At 44.2% G+C, this 21233-nt stretch overlaps 2 protein-coding genes and 1 pseudogene across 3 annotated transcripts in view; 1 reads left to right on the top strand and 2 right to left on the bottom strand.

Annotated features, from left to right (window-relative positions):
• The window catches only part of LOC115847975 (zinc finger protein 304-like), an 83827-nt gene extending 71115 nt beyond the window's left edge, over positions 1-12712 (bottom strand). Inside the window, 1 exon segment of the mRNA XM_060288611.2 lies at positions 12602-12712. The gene's annotated coding sequence lies outside the window, so the exon portion shown is untranslated.
• ZNF772 (zinc finger protein 772) lies at positions 4491-12739 on the bottom strand. Of its 2 annotated transcripts, none has more exons than XM_030848284.2 (3): positions 12602-12739; positions 10107-10233; positions 4491-8853 (listed from the first exon to the last, which is right to left on the bottom strand). In XM_030848284.2, the coding sequence occupies exons 1-3, from the start codon at positions 12632-12634 to the stop codon at positions 7706-7708; spliced, it is 1308 nt and encodes a 435-aa protein (XP_030704144.1). In that variant the 5' UTR covers positions 12635-12739; the 3' UTR covers positions 4491-7705. The 2 variants fall into 2 exon arrangements, with proteins under 2 accessions (XP_030704144.1, XP_060144607.1); XM_060288624.1 differs by having other exon boundaries at positions 10107-10191; positions 12602-12677.
• A 4116-nt stretch (positions 12740-16855) lies between these two features.
• LOC115848008 (ferritin light chain pseudogene) lies at positions 16856-17381 on the top strand (annotated as a pseudogene).
• The last annotated feature ends 3852 nt before the right edge of the window (positions 17382-21233 follow it).

The following is a 21233-nucleotide window of genomic DNA, read 5'->3' as shown; positions in this document are numbered from 1 at the left end:
CGAGCGGCCCCACACCTGGGCCATGAGCGCGGCTCCAGCCTCTTCCCCATGGAGCTGCAGCTACAACCTCCAGAGAAAGCACGAGGCGCGCCCGCCCGGCACGACCGGGACGATCCCGCCAGTCCCGCGGGCCCCGCGGACCTCTGCCTTGGGCACCGCGGCCGAATCCCTTCCCTCGCAGAGGTCTCCCGAGCTCGGCAAGGAAGGAACCATACAAGAGGGCGGCCATCTGCAAACCAAGGCCTCCGAGGAACCAGACCTGACAGCATCTTGATCTTGGACTTCTGGTCTCCAGAACTGTGAGAGGATATGTTATCTGCTGTTCAGGCCACCAAGTCTGTGGCATTTTATGATGACAATCCTAGCAAACTAATACAGTTACCAATTCACTTATGCATGAACATTTGCAGAATTATTTTTTTCCCTAGCTATTGGCTTTTATCAGTAAAGCCGGTGTTACTGTGAACATTAGAGTACAAGCATTTCTGTGGACACAATTTTATTCCTCTTGGAGATAAATCTACAAGTTAGATGGCTGTGTCACATGATAAGTTCATCTGTAGTTTTACAGATGTCAACAGTTTTCTAAAGTGGGTCTTAACATTTTGCATTCCAACAGTAATGTATGGGAGTTCTGTTTCACAACTTCACTGACTTGGCATTGTTGGTTTGACCATTCAAGTGAGTATGTACTTGTGTCTCATTGTGGTCTTGATTTGTACTTCCCTAGTGATTAATTATGTTGACCATATTTTCACATGCTTATTATTCAAGTGTCTTCTCTGGTGAAATAGGTATTCAAAACTTTTACTTTTTAAAAAATGTTTTCTTATTGTTGTAAATGTTATTTAAAAATTCTGGACACCAGTTATTAATCAGATGTACTTTGGCTTGTACTTTTTTTTAAAATTAATTTATCTATTTTTGGCTGTGTTGGGTCTTTGTTGCGGCAAGCGGGGGCTACTCTTCGTTGAGGTGTGCGGGCTCCGCATTGCGGCTGCTTCTCTTTTTGTAGAGCATGGGCTCCCGGCACACGGGGTTCAGTAGTTGTGGCTCACGGGCTCTAGAGCGCAGGCTCAGTAGTTTTGGTGCATGGGCTTAGTTGTTCCGCGGCATGTGGGATCTTCCCGGACCAGGGTTCGAACCTGTGTCCCCTGCATTGGCAGACAGATTCTTAACCACTGCATCACCAGGGAAGTCCCCTATAGTAATTCTTAAAATTACATTAAAACCTTTCAAATGTGTTGTCCTTTCCAAAATTTGTTTTGGGTATTTTAGGTCTTTTGAATTTCCATATGAATTTTAGAATCATTTTGTCAATTTCTACCAAAATCACTGGGAATTTGATAATTGTGTGAACCTACAGAACAATTATGGGAGAATAAATTAAAATATTAAGTCCTTAGATCCAGAAATGTGGTGTGTCTCAGTAATGTTTTGTAAATTTGCTTAATAGTTTTTGAATATATTTTGTTAAATATATTCCTAAATATTTCATATTTTGATGCTAGAGTAAGGGGTATAGTTTTCCAATTTCCAAACATTTATTGTATACTGACCTTGTATGCTGGCACCTTGACTGATCTATTAGATCTCTTAACTTTTTAAATATATAATTAAGGATGTTCTAAATAGATAAGCATGTCATCTGTGAATAATGACCATTTTGGTTCTTCCTTTACAATTTGTACATTGCTTATTTCCTTTAATTTTCTTATGTCACTAGCACAGATTTCAGTGCAACATTACATAGAAGTTGTGAGAGTGGACATTCCTGCTTATTCCTAATATTAGGGGGAAAGCATTCAGTCTTTCCCCATTAAGCGTAATGTTAGCTTTAGGTTTCTAATGCTGCCGTATATCAGTTTAAAGAAATTGATTCTGACGCCAGTTCTCTGACACCAACTACGCAGAGTTTGTGTCATTCTAGACATCTGTAAGGGTTCAGTCCTCCACCAGAAAGCCCTCACTTCAAACATGTGCTTCAAGTCGTTGGGTCCAACTGCACTTCTGAACAGCTGGCTATAATTTCAGGGGTTCCCATGAGCCCCTCAATTTCGGTAATTTGCTAGAATGACTCACAGAACTCACTAAAAGTGCTATACCTACGATTCCAGTTTTGTTATAAAGAATACAGCTCAGGAATAGCCCACGGAAAGAATGCAGAGAGCAAGGTATGGGAGGGTCCCAGGTGTGAAGCTTCCATAACCTCTCTCTCTGGGGAGTCAAGGCATATCACTGTCCTGCACATCAATGTGTTCACCAACCAGGAAACCCCACCAAGCCTTGGTGTCCAGTGTTTCGATTGGAATCTCATTACATAGACACAACTGGTTAGATCATGGCCACATGCCTGAACATCTAGCCCCTCTTCTCTCCCCACAGGTCTTTCTGGCTCAGTTTCAAACGTCTAATCATATGATTGGTTTTTCTGGTAACCAGTCCCCATCCGGAAACGTTCGAGGGGCTTACCAAGAATCACTTCATTAGAACAAGAAAGACTCCTATCACTCCAGGAATTTCAAGATATTTCAAGCTCTGTGCCAGGAACCTGGGACACCTTCTAGTTAATATAGATTAAATTAATATATTTTCAATTGTTAAACCAACCTTATATACATGATGTCTCACTAGATTATAATTATTATCAGGAATGTAAAGTTGGCTTTAACAATTGAAAATATACTACACACAGACACACAGACACACACAGACACACACACTTCTCTAAAATTTTGTGAAAGATTTTTTGCATCTATGCTCACACATTGGTCTATAATTTTAATTTCATTACCTAGTTTTGCTCTTAGGGTTAATATTGGCTTCTAAAAATTAGTTGGGAAGTGCCCCATATGTTATTACTTATTTTTTGGAAGAGTCTGATGGAATCTTAATTATTCATTAAATATTTGGTAGGATTTGTTAGTGAAACCACCTTGGCTTTAAATTTTAAGTGAGAGGGCTTCTTACATTTAAACGTAGATTACCATTACTAGTAATTTGGAAATACTAATTAAATGTCTTTAATGAACAAAGGATTTTTAAGATTATCTATTTCTTCTTGAGGGAACGTGGTCAGTTGGTATCTTTCAATGAATTTTTGTCCCCCACATTTCCATTTATTGGGAAAGAGTCATTTAAAATAGTTACACAGGGGGCTTCCCTGGTGGCGCAGTGGTTGGGAGTCCGCCTGCTGATGCAGGGGACGTGGGTTCGTGCCCCGGTCCAGGAGGATCCCACATGCCACAGAGCAGCTGGGTCCGTGGGCCGTGGCCGCTGGGCCTGTGCGTCCAGGGCCTGTGCTCCACGGTGGGAGAGGCCACAACAGTAAAGGGTCCACGTGCCACAAAAATAATAATAATAATAAAATAAAATAATATAATATAAAATAAAATAATCACACAGGGACTTTCCTGGTGGTCCCAGGGTTAAGACTCCACACTTCCAATGCAGGGGGCACGGGTTCAATTCCCGGTCAGGGAACTGAGATTCTGTATGCTGCATGGCACAGCCAAAAAATAAAATGAAATAAAATAATCACATATTACCCATTATGTTTCAAAGACATCTAGTGCTATTCCTTCTTTCCTTGCTCATATTTGTAAATGTGTGATTTCTCTTTTTTTTTCTGATGTGGTTTGGAGGCGTTATCAATTCTACTAATTTATTCAAACTGTCTGCTTTAGGGGGAATTCATAGATTTTCTTGAAAAAAATTTATAACATACATGAAACTGATTCTTAATACACTGGACATCAAGCAAATAACAGTGACCTATGAAAGAGGACAAACGATGTGAGCCACGTGGCTGTCCCAGCTTACTATGAAAAGAAATTCCCAGGCCCTAATACAAAAATGCTGAGTCCAGTCAGACCCCAAAAGTCACCCTGAGTTGAGACAAAATTTAGAATCTGGGCCTGCGAAGGTGTCTGGAATCCAATAGAGCACAGTACAGGAGAGAGAAAACTTCAGGAACATAGAGAGGGTCATCCTCAAGTATGACCTCATGTACATTAGTACATCCTCATGTACTAATCTGTACATGCAGGCAGGAAATAACCAGAGCTGGGTAAAGAAACACCCAAAAGGATTCAATGAAACAATTTCCAAGGCTAATGCAGAGAATGGAATAGCACCTGTTCTAACCAGTTTAAATGGGAATCCTTATGAAGCATGAGGTAGAGAATACAGAATGATTGTGTCTCAGTAGGAGGAGAGAAATTAGTCTTAAAATGAATGCTGCAGTAATTCAACCTAAAAATATTTGGAATCAAGATCCCAAAAGATCATATTGCTTCCAAGGAACTTAAACAATACCAAGAATATCTACTGAAATGCAAGTATTTTCAGTACCCAAAAAGGCAAAATTGAGTGTTCAATCAAAACTACACAACGTTAACAGTATCTGACAAGATAGATTTTACAGCAAAGAATATTCCTATAGATAAAGAGCACCCTTTCTTAATGATAAAAGAGGTCTACTCATTAAGTGGACATAACAGTAGGAAATGTTTATTCACCTAATAAAAAGACTTCAAAATATACAAAGCAAAACCTGATAGAACTAAACCTGATAGAGAAATAGGCAAATCCATTTTTATATTCGGAGATGTCAACAACCTTATTCAAATAATTGACAGAATACCACCCCCCACCCACCACCAGTAAGGATATAGAAAACTTAGACATTGTCAACTGTCTTAACCGAGTTGACATTTGTAGAACTCTCCATCAAACAAGAACACAATATACATTTATTTTAAGCTAACATGAAATACAAGATAACCCATATTCTGGGCCATAAAGAAAATATCAATAAATGTAAATAATTCAAGTCATAAAGTATATACTCTGACTGCAATGAATTAGAAATCAATTACCAAAAAGATAAGGAAAATCCCAAATAACACACTTCTAAAAAGAACCATGTGTCGAAGAAGAAATTTAAAAGGAAACCAGAAAAGATTTTAAATGTAATTAAAATGAAAATACAACATATAAAGTTTTGTGGGAGGCAACTAAAGCAGTTGTTACACAGTGACTTTTAGAATTTAGCACCTATGTTAGGAAAAAACCCAAATTTTCAAATGAAGGATCTCAGGATCTATGTTAAAAAGTAGGAGAAGTACAGAAATGAAATACAATAAAAGCAAAAGGCAATGGTAAAAGTCAAAATGGGGGGAAAAAAAGGAACAGGAAAAAACAGAAAAATCAGTGAAATCAAGTGCATTCAGAAGATCAATAAAGCTGATAAACTACTGATGAAGAAAAAAAGAGAAATATAGACATTACCAGTGTCAGGAATAAGAGAGGTGGCATCACTACAGATTCTACACGTACTAAAATAATGAAAGGATAGCTTGAAAAATTTGACTACTTAAATAAACAAACTCTTTAAGAAAGATACAAATCACCAAAGCTCACTGTAGGGGGAAAAAAAAAGATAAATTCTATAAACCTATGTTCACTATGGAAATTAAATTTATAGTTAGAAACCTTCCCACAAAATAGACTCCAGGCCCAAATACTTCACCAGTGAATTCCACCAAACAATTAAGAAAGAAATAATGTCAATTCTTCACAAACTCTTCCAGAAAATTGAAGAGCAGGGGACACTTAACCAACTTATTATGTAAAGCCAGCATTACACTGACAGCAACCAAACTCATGCATTAAAAAGATTAGAGACTAACATCCCTCATGAGCATAGATGCAAAAATCTTAAAAAAAAAAAAAAGAAAAAAGAAAACCAGCATATAAAATTCAACAATGCATAAAAGAGTAGTACATTATGACCAAATAGGGTTTACCTCAGAAATGCAAGGTTGGTTTAACTTTTGAAATCAGTCAATATGATTCCTCATTAAAAGACTAAAAAGGTAAAAGAAAGAAAAACAACTATGATTGTGGTCACCAGTATTCAAGAAATGCTCCCACAAATCCCTACCTCTTTGTATTTTCACTGTTGTGAAGTGAGTCCCCTTCCACCCTGAACCAGGATTAGTCTGTGTTACCCACAGAGTAAGTCAGAAACGATGGCACATCACTTCCAGGTGAAGGTTATGAGCCACAGATACTGTGGCTTCATTCCTGTGAGTTCTCTCCTGGGTCACTTGCTTTGGAACTGTTTCTCTAAAGTGGAATACTTTAAGCAAAAGTATGGATGAAAAAGAATGAATTACTGATACACAGAACACTGATAAATCACAACATAATTATGCATAGTTTGAAAAGCCATATACATACTAGTACCTTTTAAATTATTCTATACACACACACATTTAAAATTCTAGGAAATCCAAACAGATCTATAATGACAGAAAGCAAGATGAGTGATTGCCTGGGAATGGGTGAGGGCGAGAGATATTATAAAAGGAATCAGGAAACTTTGTTTCAAAGGTGAAAACATGTATCGAAACGTATCAAATTATACACTATAAATATGTGCAATTAATTGCAGAAAATGTTTAGATTGCTCAGACTGTAACTGTAGCCGTAAGATTATGAGACACAAATATGAGTCCTGAGAAGTTCCATAAACCCTCATACAAAAGTCACAGTGATAGAAACATTTGTGGGTACGCCTTTAGAAGAGTTATATTCCCTATAGTTGGCTATAGTCTCCCAACTTCCTATTTATCAGATGTCCTTTTAGGGGACAGTGACATCTGCCTACCAAATAATAGATTTCAGGGATGCTGGTAGGTCCCAGGGAATCAAACTCTCCTAAAGAGGGCTGGGGAATATGAAGCATTCCCTGGGAACAAGGGACCCAATTCATGCTGCTCCCAGGCACATCAGAAGTTGTCATGACGAATGCCCATTGCTCAAGAAGACCTTGGTCACACAAATCATCTTGGCATACAGGACACACGATTAGGCCTGCAAAGATTGGTATTCTTTCCTAGGAGGCCTTGAGTAGCAATGCAAATTAGGCTGAAACTAGAATAAGAGCTGTTCTTTCTTCACCATTCTGCAAATACCACTGAGACACAACAGTTGGACCTCTCACACAAGCTGTTCATTCTTTCAGGCTGGCAGAGCCCAATTCTGTTCTCAACTCAACCCACAAAGTGAACAGAATCCCCAGGATTCAATGTAGTTAAAAACTAAGGTATTTGTTGCAAACCCAGAAGAATATGAGTCAGAAAATTCCCAAGTTAGGTGACTTGGGGGCTGGACAAATCCATCACGAGTGCCACATGAGACCAATAAATTCTAAAAAATGGAAATCTCTGCAAGCAGCCAGCAGAACAAAGCTTACGTTCTTCTGGCCAAAATTGGGTCACATCCACGCTTAACCAGTAGGGGGGCAGGAAGGAATGAGGATCTTCAATGGGCTCAGGCTACCGATGATTCCCTCCAAGGAAGGGAGGAAGAGCAGAGATCTTGCCCATCAAAGCACTCTGGGGTGACTTACACACAATGTGGCACCCTGCTGTTGCACAGACATATGGATTCTTTCAGAGACACTGGCAGTGATATACTTCTGGCAAGTGTGCAGAGGCCTCTCACAGTGAACAAAGGCATGTTACGAAGTGCAATATTTCTCCAGAAACCTTCCCATATAGCTGGCACACAGAAGCATCTCCTCAGGGTGGGAGTTCAAATGTATGAGACTCATCTTCCAGCTGATGGCTACTCACATAGGCTACTCTCAGAGCTTCTCTCTGGTGTCACCCACTATGGCATATTCCTTGCTATCCTAAGGCCTTTCTCCAGCATGAACTTTCCAATGTCTGATGAGGGAAGCTCTTTGCCTGAAGGCCTTCCCACACTCACTGCACTTATACGGTCTTTCTCCAGTGTGGATTCTATGGTGCTGAACAAGCACATGTTTGTGGCTAAAGGCTTTTCCACACTCACTGCACACATATGGCTTTTCGCCATTGTGAACTCTCTGGTGTGCAATAAGGTCGGAACTTTGGCTGAAGAACTTCCCACATGCAATGCACTCATAAGGCCTTGTCCCAGTATGAACACTCCAGTGCTTAATGAGTCTGTATTTGTGACCAAAGTATTTCCCACATTCGCTGCACTCATAAGGCCTTTCTCCAGTATGGATACTCTCATGCTGAACAAGTGTGGATTTGTGACTGTAGGCTTTCCCACATTCACTGCATTTGTAAGGCCTTGCTCCAGTATGGACTCTCTGGTGTACAATAAGGTTAGAGCTATGGTTAAAAACTTTCCCACATATGCCACACTCGTAAGGCATTTCTCCAGTGTGGATCCTCTGGTGCTGCGCAAGTATGGGTTTGCGGCTGAAGGTTTTCCCACACTCACTGCACTCATAAGGCCTTTCTCCAGTATGGACTCTCTGGTGCTGAACAAGTGAGTCTTTGCGGCTGAAGGCTTTCCCACATTCATTGCACTTGTAATGCCTTTGTCCACTGTGAAAGGCCTCTGCACACTTGGTGTTACTTTGTGGCTTCCACTTACTAAGAGGAGCATGGTGCTGGAATATGCTTGAGCTAGTTGGGAAGTCCTTACAACCCTCCCCTGTGGTAAAGGGCATGTCCAATGGTTGGACAGAGCAGCTGTTCACAAGAAAGGCCCTACCCTCATCCCTTCTGCAGTGTTTCTCTCCACTGTGCTGCTTCTGGTGGTGAAGGTTTGCACTGAAACAGAGTTGTTTCCCACATGCCACACACATGTATGGTTTTTGCCCAGGGTGTGTTTCCTGGTGCTCAGCCAAGTACAAAACATCTTTCAAGATCGGGCCACATGTCTCACAGGGGTGGGCCTTCTGGGAAGACGGAATCGTCTTAGCAATCGTGACCTGTGACACTCCTTTTACAGAAACGCTCTGCTCAAAATGTATCTCCTCCTCCTCCATTCCATGCGAACAACCTGAAAGCAGACAAATGCTGGTGAAGGACACATTGACACTGGTGGGAAGGGGCAGTCTCATTACAAATGTGTATCTATCAGAACTAACATGAAGGTCTGCTATCAGACAAGAGGCCAGAGCTCAAGTTGAGTAAAGGGCTGCTATGAAGTAGTTGGCATCTAAAGGTCACAGGATGGAAGTGGCCTTGATGGGAAGAGGACACAAATGTGGGGAACAGCCTAGGAAGAACAGGGTGTCTAATGAAGTCATCCACAAATGGATTTTAGCAAGGCCTTGGCTGCTAGGGTGATGTACAGAAGGGTGTGTTCCCTGAATAGCTACAATCAAATAGACTAGGTGGTATTTAAGAATTATTTGAGGTATGTGCACATTTCATGACACATTAAGCATATAAGCCAGTTTTGGAAAGCAGTGGAGAGGAACAGCTGAGATGTGGGCAGAGGTGGGGAACAGTCAAAGGCTAAAAGTCAGAATATAAAAGATAAGTATGTAAATGGGAAAGTAAAGATAAGAATGAAGTGTGGCCATTGGCCTTGGCACTCAAACAACTGTGGGCACAGAGAGGTTGGGGAATGATTAGAACCCAACCCGACATCACACCTTTCCCCAGCTCCGACCCACCAGGGCCACCCCCACCCTGAGCCTCTCTGGTCATGGCTGGAGTCATGTTGGCCCACTCAGATAGCCAGGGCTCACTGTCCAGCTCCAGTGGGGCAATCCCATGGAACATGGAAGATGCATATCCTAAGGAAAAGACAGGTAAATGGCCAGCACTGGTCTGGGTGACCCACCCCTCAGAGAAGACAACTAAATACTATAAAAATAACTCTGAAGAAGTGTCTTGCAGGAATAGCCTAGCGGTCCCAACAAGTAGTGACCATACTGGTCCTTGCAATTCCTGACACAGGCAGGCTACTAGAAATGTCAGCAAGAGGAAGGGGGTAGAACCTGGGGCACAGGGATGGCATGGATCTGGACAGATGCACCCAGTAAGGGAGAGAACAAACTGGAGATGATCCACTGGGTGACAGCAGGACGCTTCATGCCTGCATCCATCCATGTAAGCCTTCAAGGCAGCAGGTACTGGGACTGCTCAGAAGTCAGAGGTGCTAGTGCACAAAGCTCATACCTGGCATCCACAGCACCTACCCTAGGGAACGGGGGAGGGAGGTAATGCCTACGGCTCTGATAGAAGAAACAGGGAAGGGGGAGAGCCCACTCCAGGACACTGCAGGGGATGTGAGGGCCTTACCCAGTGAGGCCATAAGGGCAAAGTTCTCCAGCATCACTTCGCGGTACAGGAGCCTCTGAGCCTCATCAAGGAGCCCCCACTCCTCCTGGGAGAAGTACACGAACACGTCCTCAAAGTTCACTTTCCCCTGCCACAATGGGGAGAGCCGAGTCTGTGAGTAGTCTCTCTCCTAAGGACCCCCATCTTGCCCCCACAGAGCTCCCTTCAGCATTCCTTCCGACCTAGGTCATCAACTCATTGGAAATACCAGGGCCAGGTGCCACATATGTCTGCTCTCTCCTTAAGGTCCCTTTGATCACGGTGTCCACCCATACCAACAACAGGCAGGTGGGCAGAAAGGCGTCATCTAAGCTCTGGGGCTGGCATGTGGGGCCGCACCGCATCCCCACCCACGTCCTTCCAGCCAGTTCTCCTGGAGTTGCTAAGACCATGCTTACCAGACAACCAAAGTTGGGCTCATCTTTCTCCCATAAGTCCCCAACACCAGGGACCAAGGGCCATCAGTTCATACTCCTTTGCCACATGCACACCAGTCTTTTGGATCACTCTCAATCTCACAGCTCTTGGCTCCCCACCCAGTTGTTGGCCTCCACCATCACCTTCCTGGCTCATTAACTGCAATGCCGTTGTGATGTGTAGATTCTCCCTTGTAGACCTAGGTACACACCATCTTCTGCTTTTTGGATGTTCTCCATCCTGAGCCCCTCCACAGGACTTCAGCCCTGTGTCCAGCAGCTCACTTGACACCTCTACTCAGTGTTTTCTGGAACATCTCAGACTCTTCACATGGCCACAAATAAACTCCTGATACCCATGCAGAGTTACTTCTACCGCTAATTTGCCCATCTCAGCTGATGGAGCTTCTACCCTTCTGACTGATAAGGCCTAACATCTTGGGGCTGTCTCCTTCACACATCAGAAAATATGACCCAGTCACTTTTCCCATCTACAGAGCCAGCCCTCTGGGCCAACCATTACCACTCACCTGGAATACTGAAGCAGTCTCCTCCCCGGTCTCCTTGTCTCTATCCTAATTCCCTCTTCCGTCACCACACACAGTCTGTTCTCCACTTGGCATCCAGAAAGAGGCTGTTAAAACCTGGATCAGATTACCTCCCTCCTCTGCTCCACACCCGCCATGGCTACACCACCCTCAGAACAGAGTTCTCGCTTGTCAGCTGGCCATTTCAGGCCTGACTCCTGCCCACCTGCTCTTGATTGCTACCAGATATGGTGGAGATCTGTAGTTTCTTGAAAACTCCCATCTCAATCTCTCCTTCAAGTATTTGCACACGCTGGTTCCTGTTCCTGGAACAAACTTCCACACCTTATTCCAGTGGTCACCAGAAAACGGGAACCCTTGCATGTAACCCCTGGTCTAGACCCAGAACCCTGGGCTTGGGGTTTCTCCAGGGTCCTCAGACACAAGAGCTGGGAGAGTACAAGTAAAGTGTTCGGGACTTCCCTGGTGGTGCAGTGGTTAAGAATCCGCCTACCAATGCAGGGGACATGGGTCTGAGCCCTGGTCCGGGAAGATCCCACATGCCGCAGAGCAACTAAGCCCATGCACCACAACTACTGAGCCTGCACTCTAGAGCCCGTGAGCCACAACTACTGAGCCCGCGTGCCACAACTACTGAAGCCCGCATGCCTAGAGCCTGTGCTCTGCAACGAGAAGCCACTGCAGTGAGAAGCCTGCACACCACAACCAAGAGTAGCCCCCGCTCACCGCAACTAGAGAAAGCCCGCGCACAGTAACGAAGACCCAACGCAGCCAAAAATAAATAAATTTATTTTTAAAAAAGTAAAGTGTTCTATGACACCACAATCCTGAAGCCCTCACGGGTGGGGGTGGAATCGATGAGAGCCTGGACATCCTTCCCTCACCTGTATAAAGCCCATAATTACTACTGAGATCAGGGGAACCTCTGGTGAGAGGGAGACTATGAGAGACAAGCAACCATGGAAGAGGCCCAAGGGCTCAGGCCTATCTTCTACTCCTGCCCTGCCACAGACCTGGGGCCGTCTGTCCTCTGAGCCTCAGTCCAGCTGTGTTGCCTTGGACTATGTCTCAACCTTTCTGGGGCCCACTGTCCGCACCCTCACCTCAAGTCTGTACACACCTGGGCAGTCTACGGAATACTTTTGAAACCATCAGATATTGCCTCTCTGTTCAGAATCTTCCGTAGCTCCCATCACCCTGAGAATTGAGGCACAGCTGCTCGGACTCTTGATCTTTTCAGACACCAAAGGCCCTAGATTTCCCAAATGCTCCGGCTGTGTCGCACCTCCAAGCCTCTGCACATGCTGGCCCCTCGCCTGTAACATCTTTCCACATCCCATCATGTTGGCTGTCAGAAATGGGACCCGACCAAGAGAGCCCCCACTGTCTGGACACATGATCCTGAGCTGCAGGGACCTGAGGCGTCCCTCATTCGAGGCTTCAGGATTCAGAGATGGAGGTCGGGGGAACAATCCAGGGGTGCAGCACCCACCTGCGCCGGGTCCGTCAGCAGGGCGGCCGCCATCGGCACCTGAGGATCGGGGAGGGCGAGGGGGAGGGGAGTAACTGGAGAGCGACAGGTGCGAGGTCCCAGGCTCCGGCGGCCGGGTCACCTGAACGGTGCCACTGCCGATCCTCAGGTCCGTCTCTGTTTAGCGCAGACAACGCCTCTCGCGTTTTCCCTGTCCTGTCACCTCGGGTGTGACGCCGCGTTCCGGAGATTGACTCGGGGGACTAATCCGAAAGCAAAGAAAATGTCCGCCCAACAACGGAAAAGGAAGTCCCGCCCCGGCGTCCTCCGTACGAACGGAAACGCCCCTTTACTGGGCCTTCATTGGCCCAGAGTGGCCAGGACTCCTAGGTAATGTAGTTCCCACAGCACCAACGATGGAGTGGGACTTCCGCGCCACCTCCAGGTCAAAGGCGGAGCCACCTAGCTAGCGGAGCCTAGAAATTGCATCGTTTAGTTTGAGGATTAGGCGGAGCGTTGCTTCCTCTTAAAGGAGACGCACCCATATTTCCGGTGAGTGTAGTCTGTAACACATCACAAAAATGTTCAGAAACATATTATTTGGGGCTTCTTTACATAGGGAATGCTCACCAGAAAAATCAAATGCACACACCATATACTAATGTCGCTCAGACCTCCATAGCTGGAAGCTAATAAATAGTATTTGTTATCAAATATACACAGCGTAGCGCGAAGCACTTGGGTTTGTTGTGTGGGCCTCAGCATTTAGAATCAGGAACAAGAGCAGAGCCTACAGACACGGGCACCACGTTAAGTGCAATAGGGATGTGGGACACTGATGAACAGGTGGACAATGCTGGTGTCTCTGGTTACCTCAGAAAATATTTCTCCTGCCTTTATAATCAGTGATTGTGTCTAACCCAGTGAGTAATACTTTTTACAAGAAATGTCACCGAGCCCACGCTCGTTCTGCTCGCCTCACGACAGGCCAATCAATTGGGAGACGAGCTTTTGGAGCAAGGGATAACTTTAATCGGAAAGCCAGCAGACCCAGAATAAGGCCGACTGGTATCTCAAAAAAATCCATCATCCCTCAGTCCGGATTCCGGCTCCTTTTATAAAAGAGGGGAAGGGGCCCACTGCGGTGCTGACCAACGGCTGAGGGAGGCTGCTATAGCTAGTGCCTACTCCGCCCCTATTACAGAAATATTTCACTCTGTATACACAGATGTATTCAATTCCTTTTAGGTATTTTACAAAGACCTGAAAAGAAAAGTGACGGAAGAAATGTTCACTTCTTAAGGTATGGGGAAGTCATTCTGGCTTATATATAATTTAACTTGAACTTCAGGCTAACCAAAACAGCCTGTTTGTGGCCAAATATGCACTGTACATCTGCTTTAATTATTAAAGAAAAAGGCACATTGACCAGAAGTAAGGAATGTCCATTTTAAAGATAAAGATTAAAGGCCTCCCTTCCAGGGATGCCAATGCTAGTACTCCTTTGATCATAAGACTTTCTTCCCAGGTGACAAGGCCATACTGAGTTGTGTATGTGCTGATCTGTTTTTGTTTCTTTGAAACGTTGAAGGAGTGTATTCCTGACTTGTTTGATGTTCCTTCTTATAACAAGATATAAAACTGTGCTCAAAACCATGCTTCTCTAGAGCAGTTCCTCAGAGTAATCTGAGAAGCTGTCTCCTGGGCTATAGTCCTCAGTTTGGATCAAAAAAACCTCTTTTCTATTCCCATTGTAGGTTGTTTATTGATTATTTTCCATGGACAAAGGTAATTTACCAAATGCCACTTGTCAATTAGAAGGACAATAAGAATTGTTTCTGTGCAGAAGAAATAACTACCATACGAAATTTCTATACACAGTAAAAATGCCTTTTAAGAAAGTGTGATGTAAGACTATTTGAGGATAAACATAACGACTGTAATGGAAAACAAACCCACAGAAAATAAAATTCTAAACATAATTTTCTGAACTGAAAATAATATTCAAGTACAAAGAAGGCTGATCCAGACGAAAATTCTGCAAAGAGAGTTGGAATGAGGATTGAGAGAAGTGTGCATCTTTTGATTAAAATAACTGCTCGTTATCTCTGTAAAACATGAATATGTCTCCTTATAGAGTTAAAGTGATGGAATTCCATGTATAACCTCAGAACATATACATTGAGAGGAGGCTAGCTGCTTAATGTTCTGAATCCCTTATATTTCCAATCAGGAATAAATTTATTTCTAACCCTATACTCTAATGTATTAAATAAGCTTTTGCAATTTTTAGCTTAAATATAATAAATGCAACCAGAATATACTTTTCAAACTAGAAAAGGAAAAATTTGGAATATAAATGATCAATAGAATGGTAAAAACAGTAGTAAAAGAAACAGGACTAGTCCTATGAGGTGGATTTGTCACCTAGGTTAATATGAGGAAACTGAGGCAGCAAAGGGTCTATGACTTACTCTCAGTTATGGCTGTTAAGTAGCACATCTGGGAATGGAGTCCACAGAGCCACAGCTTTAACCACTGCCCAACAAAGCCTTCAATCCAATGTCATCTATCTGGCCCCTTCTGTGTTGGAGAAATGAGGTCATGGAAAATTCAACAGCCCAGGTAACTGACATGAGGACAGGGATAAGTCTTGCCTTTTTTCTTGTCCCAGAAATATTAGCCTTCAGCTTTATTTATTCCCTAAACATGTTTTTCCTGGGCACTGACCAAGAAACCAGAACAGGAAAAGCCCTGCTGGCCCACAGATACAGAGTGTTTGAGGGGGATAACTCTCATTGCCTGAGCCTTGCTCTGTCATCACAACCATCCACATGTCCTGTCACATCTGCTTCTCAACACCTTCAACTCCACCCCCTTGGGCCGGTCTACCAACAGTACATTTCTGGACTACAAAACAGCCTCCACCCTGTATCAGCATCAGTTCTTGCTCTACCTCAGCTCATGCTCCACACATCAGACAGAAGGTGATTTCAAAACAAATCAGGTTATATTGGCAAATTTGAGTGGACAAATGGGACTTCCAGTATGGGACTTCCCCGGTAGTCTAGTTGTTAAGACTCTGCACTTACAGTGCAGGGGGCGTGGGTTCCACCCTGGGCTGGGGATATAAGATCCCACATGCTGCGCAGTGCATCCAAAAAAAATTTTTTTTTTTTTTGCGGTACGTGGGCCTCTCACTGTTGTGGCCTCTCCCGTTGTGGGGCACAGGCTCCGGACGTGCAGGCTCAGTGGCCATGGCTCACGGGCCCAGCTGCTCTGCGGCATGTGGGATCCTCCCGGACCTGGGCACGAACCCGTGTCCCCTGCATCGGCAGGCAGACCCCCAACCACTGCGCCACCAAGGAAGCCCCCCAAAAAATTTTTTAAAAAGCACATCGGTGGCCAAAGGGACAAAGATCTCAGTCTTCCCTGTTACCTACCCTCCAAAATTTAGCTTTGGGGTTAGTAACACACTTCCCATCAACAGTTACCATTGATCATGCACAACCTTGCCCTGTCTGTGGTCAGCCTCATTGTAAATATATGTAGTGACAAAATCCAGGAGAGGCATAGCAGCTTTCTGAAGTCCCACACAGCCAATCTGAGGTAGACTCAGAAACATAACCCATGCTCTCTGCTCTAGTGCTCTCCTGCAGGTGAATGGAGGCCTCTTTCTTCTTTACGGAGTAAACAAAATATCGACAGCTTTCAGGAATGGAGTTGTGGATTTCATACAGAAGGAGTAACAGCTGTGGAGTCCTACTAATTACTCCTTTAGCCCAGAGTCTGGCGACAGTATTCAAAGTATCCAATCCTAGCCTTACTCGGTGTACCTACTCAGCCTCACCCATTCCTTTTCATGACAACTCCAATAAAGGCTCTGGGACATGCTTTCCCCCTCCCCCTTCTGCCTCATGATCCACCTTGGTGCTTCCCCATGTGGCCCTGCATGGCATGCCCTGCCTTCTGTTTCTAGGGATCTGTGTGTAATCTTCTTCCTTCATGAAAATTATTTGTGTCTGTCTGTGTTACCATACCTGATTAAAACAAATCTGAGGTACATTTTCAGACAGTAGATAATCATTTTACCTAAACTAAATGATTAAATAGTCTGTTCTTTTCTCATTAATCAAGTTATTTCAAACTCCACACCCATTTGAAGCTGTTTTAGTCTGTTGAGATCATCAATTTATCAATTCCTGTGACAAAATAAAACTGTTGCAGCTTCACACCACACTTTGTGGAGAGAGTCCTCCTCACCGCTGACTAACCATGAGCACCCAGATCTAGCAGAATTCTTATGCCAAGGTGGAGGCCGCCGTCAGCCGCCTGATCAACCCGCACCTGCAGGCCTCATCCACCTACCTCTCCCTGACCTTCTACTCTGAAGCTGACGAGGTGGCTCTGGAGGGTGTGGGCTTCTTCTTTCGGGAGTTGGCTGAGGAGAAGCACAAAGGTGCCCAGCTTCTCTTGAAGATGTGGAAGCAGTGGGGCAGCTGCACCCTGGTCCAGGACGGGCAAAAGCTGTCCCCGAACGAGCGGAGTGCCAGCGTGGACCCATGGAGGCCGCCATAACCCTGGAGAAGAGCCTGAACCAGGCCCTCTTGGATCTGCATGCCCTGGGTTCTGTGAGCCGCAGACGCCCAGCTCTGTGAGTTCCTGGAGAGCCACTTCCTGGAAGAGGAGACGAAGCTCCTCAAGAAGATGGGCCACCTTCTGACCAACCTGCGCAGGATGGCTGGCCTCCAGGCCGGGCTGGGCAAGTGTCTTCCAAAGGCTGTCCTGCAAGCATGACTAGGAGCCTCCGGAGCCCAGCGGCCTCTGCGGGACCCCTCTGCCTCTGCCCTCCTCGAGATCTCTGCCCGAGCCTCTTCCTTCAGCCAGGAAGCAAGTTTTTAACCACCCTGAAACCTTCACCTGAGCCGTGGTGCCAAATAGAAACAAAGAATGTTCTTTTGCAGAGGGGAAAAAAAGCTAGGCTGTGATTTAAAAAAAAAAAGTATCTGAATAGTATTAATGATTTGTAGTTTGTTTAATTCTCAAGATTGTCTAAAGAAATGGGTCCTAACTTTTGGGTACCAACTGGGTACATAGAGTATCTGATAAACTATGTTTTCTGTCAAGAAGAATAAATACACCTATTCTGAAGAGGTTGTATAGGGGAGTCCCTGGTGGTCCAGTGGTTAGGAGTCTGTGCTTTCACTGCCCTGGGCCCAGGTTCAATCCCTGGTTGGAGAGCTAAGATCCCACAAGTCGCGGTGTAGCCAAAAAGAAAAAAAATGTTACACAGAATTTTAGGGTTTTCATGACTTCTCTGGAGTCATTCTGGGTACTGGATTCAACTCTGGTTTTCTAAAATTTAAGTGTGGTTTTGCTGAGCAGAGAGCTGAGTACCTTGACCGGATCATATTGTGTTCATCTCTCAACCCTCAAACTCATGACAAAATTGCTTTTCCTGATTTTCAAGTTGGTGTGATGCCATCTGCATGTATTGAAGAAAGAGCCCTGAGAAGTTCATCTCTGAGTCTCCCATTAGGTTGCTACTGAGAACACTGATTATTACATCGTACACTGATCTCTTTATGAAGCCTCTTGAGAAATTTCTTTCTGGTCTTAATATTAGGAATAACAGTGCTTTGCTTGGGTAATTGGGTTTTTTTGTTTTATGGACACTGTAAATGATGTAACTAATTAAGTTTCGTCTTCTAACTGCCTGCTAAAAAGCTTAGAGCCAAATTTATGGTCTACCCAGAGTAAACGAGTAGAATTGTATAAGCATTTTGTACATGTTTTATTCCTGGTTCTTCTGTTACTAATTCCTTGGTTTATTTTTTGGATTTTAAGCCACCTTAAACAATTTCTGGAACAAGGTTGTGTATAAACAGATAAAGTAAACTTTAAAAATACAAAAAAATAGGGACTTCCCTGGTGGTGCAGTGGTTAAGGATACGCCTGCCAATACAGGGGACACAGTTCGAGCCCTGGTCCAGGAAGATCCCACATGCTGCGGAGCAACTAAACCCGTGTGCCACAACTACTGAGCCCATGCACCACAACTACTGAAGCCCTCGTGCCTACAGCCCGTGCTCCACAACAAGAGAAGCCACTGCAATGAGAAGCCCGTGCACCACAAAGAAGAGTAGTCCCCACTTGCCGCAACTAGAGAAAGCCCACGCACAGCAATGAAGACCCAAATGCAGCCAAAAATAAATTTTAAAAAATAAATTTTTTTAAATGCAAAAAAATAAAAATAAACAAACTGTCTACCTAGCTTTTTTAATTTTAAAAACTGTCATACATTCAGTGGGATGTTCATATGAGATGTATAAATTGTTTTTATCTTTTACAAAGACCACACCTATAAAACTCACCTCGTGTAATTTTTTTTAGGCATCCCCTGTCCCTTGTTACATTTACATGTTCCTCTGGGCACCTAGAGCTCACCTGACATTTTCTTTTTTTTAATTTTTTGGCCACAACGCATGGCATGTGGGATCTTAGTTCCCCAACCAGGGATCTAACCTGCGACCCCTGCAGTGGAAGTATGGAGTCTTCACCACTGGACCGCCAAGGAAGTCCCCACACCTGACATTTTGATAATCATTCTTTTGATGTCTTTATAGTTTTACTGCTTATCTATTCTATACTTCACTAAACGATAGACTGTCTTTTATTGTCAAATTCTGAATTTTCCATAGATTGTATCATAGTGTATGTTTTTTTTTTTTTTTTTTTTTTTTGGCGATGCGCAGTCCTCTCACAGCTGTGGCCTCTCCCGCTGCGGAGCACAGGCTCTGGACGCACAGGCCCAACGGCCATGGCTCACGGGCCCAGCCACTCCATGGCATATGGGATCCTCCCGGACCAGGGCATGAACCCGTGTCCCCTGCATTGGCAGGCGGACTCTCAACAACTGCGCCACCAGGGAAGCCCATGTATGCATTTTTCTGACTAGATTCTGTAACATGTTTGTTAGATTTATCCACAGAGATTCATGATATGGTGGTCAGCTCATTTCCACAGCTCATCAGTAATTGATAGGGTGAATAATCCAGAATCTACTCTTCTAAGATGTGATTTCAAGAAAATGACACATATCTTCTGTGCTTGGCTTAATAGGGGAATTTATCTGCACCTCATCTCACACTTGTCAGTGGGACTATCTCTCCTGAATCTCCTCCCTCCCATTTACATGCCACATTGTGGTCTGATCTAAATAACTAATGTAACTTGGGTTTCTATCATCCTATGTTCTTAACTCCAATATTGACTCCTTTTGTGATGTGTGTGATTTCTGATGTGATGTGTGTATAAATTATACAATTGGAAGGAGCCTTTTGAGGTATGTGTGTCAGTTCCATCAAGCATGAAATAAAGCCTTGTCTGGAGGCTGACTCCATGTCTTAGGAGCCTTCACTTTTTTTTTTTTTCTGAGGCTTCACTTTCAGTCATTGCTGTAACTAAGCCACGACTGATCCATGTGTGCTGATAAGAAGAGGCAGACATTTTGGGGATCTCCTGCCAAGCTGACCTGAGGTGACACAGTTGGCATTAGAAACTCTCCCCCTCCCAAAATGAATATCTGGTCTTGGAGATAATGTGCTATAAATATGGGTGAGCTGGGACTGTCACTTTGACACACCATCTCTTTGTGAGGATCCACTCGCCAAGGCATTGGTCACAGGAGGCTTTGTCTGAGTGGACAATTTTCACCTCATCATTGGCGACCCAGGGATAATCTGAATGCCTCCTTGAGGAGACTGGTCTTGAAACTGAACAGACCTATATAGAGCCCTTCCCAGTGACAGAACCCCTGAGTCCCTGCTTACTGGTGATTAAGAAAAAGATGGTGGCCCATTCACTTATGGTCAATTAATCTATGACAAAGAAGGCAAGAATATATACAATGGAATCAGCTAGTACTGAACACCCCCTTCCAGAAAGTTCCAGGAAGCAGTGAAGTCTTCATCATCTTTTGCCCTCATGAGTCATTCCAAAGCTGTGAGGAGGTTAGTCACTGATCAGTCCACAGACGAAACTTACAGGAGAAAAATCAGGGAAATGAAGATTGACACAAAAGAAGGAGTCAGTGGTAAAGTAGGTGGTAGGAGAACACATAATAGAGTGTTGGCATCTCTTTTATCAACAGCTGCCTGGTGTCAACAATGGTCCAAAATCCTTCCCACCTGCAGGGAGTTAGCTTTGTATCTCGAAATGGAAGGGTAGTGGAACAAAAAGAGTAATAAGGGATGAAGGGGAGAAATCTGGTGGGAGAGGAGTGTTGGCTTATGGGTTTGAGGTTTATTGTCCTGCTTGGACACCAATGCTGAGCCCTTAAGAAGGGAAAGGGCACAGATGAGTTTGGGGTGAAGAAGGAAGGTGAACACTTGGGATCCTCGACTATCTCATCACCTACATCCAGAACTCAGAGTCTTCGCTTTACCACCATTGTTTTTTATATTGGGCGTCCCATTGTCAAAGGAAATTGGTAATGTATAACTGGCTCATTCCAAGGAAACTGCTTTATTGGCCCTCAAGATCCTCTTTAAATCCTTAAGGGAAGGAAAGCCTGGAGCACCAGCTGTGCAGGAACATTAAAATACAGGCCAATCTACAATAAGGATAGTCTCTAGATGAGAGTCTGGCAGAG

The sequence above is a fragment of the Globicephala melas genome, chromosome 19, assembly GCF_963455315.2.
Source record: "Globicephala melas chromosome 19, mGloMel1.2, whole genome shotgun sequence".
Taxonomy (NCBI): domain Eukaryota; kingdom Metazoa; phylum Chordata; class Mammalia; order Artiodactyla; family Delphinidae; genus Globicephala; species Globicephala melas.
Note: the sequence above shows the minus strand (reverse complement) of the source record. Positions and strands in the feature narration are given on the sequence as shown.

Bases quoted from the DNA above. Each gene is read 5' to 3' on its own strand.
- ZNF772 (XM_030848284.2), bottom strand. From the start codon at position 12,634: ATGGCGGCCGCCCTGCTGACGGACCCGGCGCAG. The intron at 10,234-12,601 runs GTGGGTGCTGCA...CCATTGTGGCAG, and splicing joins TGCTGACGGACCCGGCGCAG to GGGAAAGTGAACTTTGAGGA. The intron at 8,854-10,106 runs GTAAGGCCCTCA...GTCTGCTTTCAG, and splicing joins TGCCCTTATGGCCTCACTGG to GTTGTTCGCATGGAATGGAG.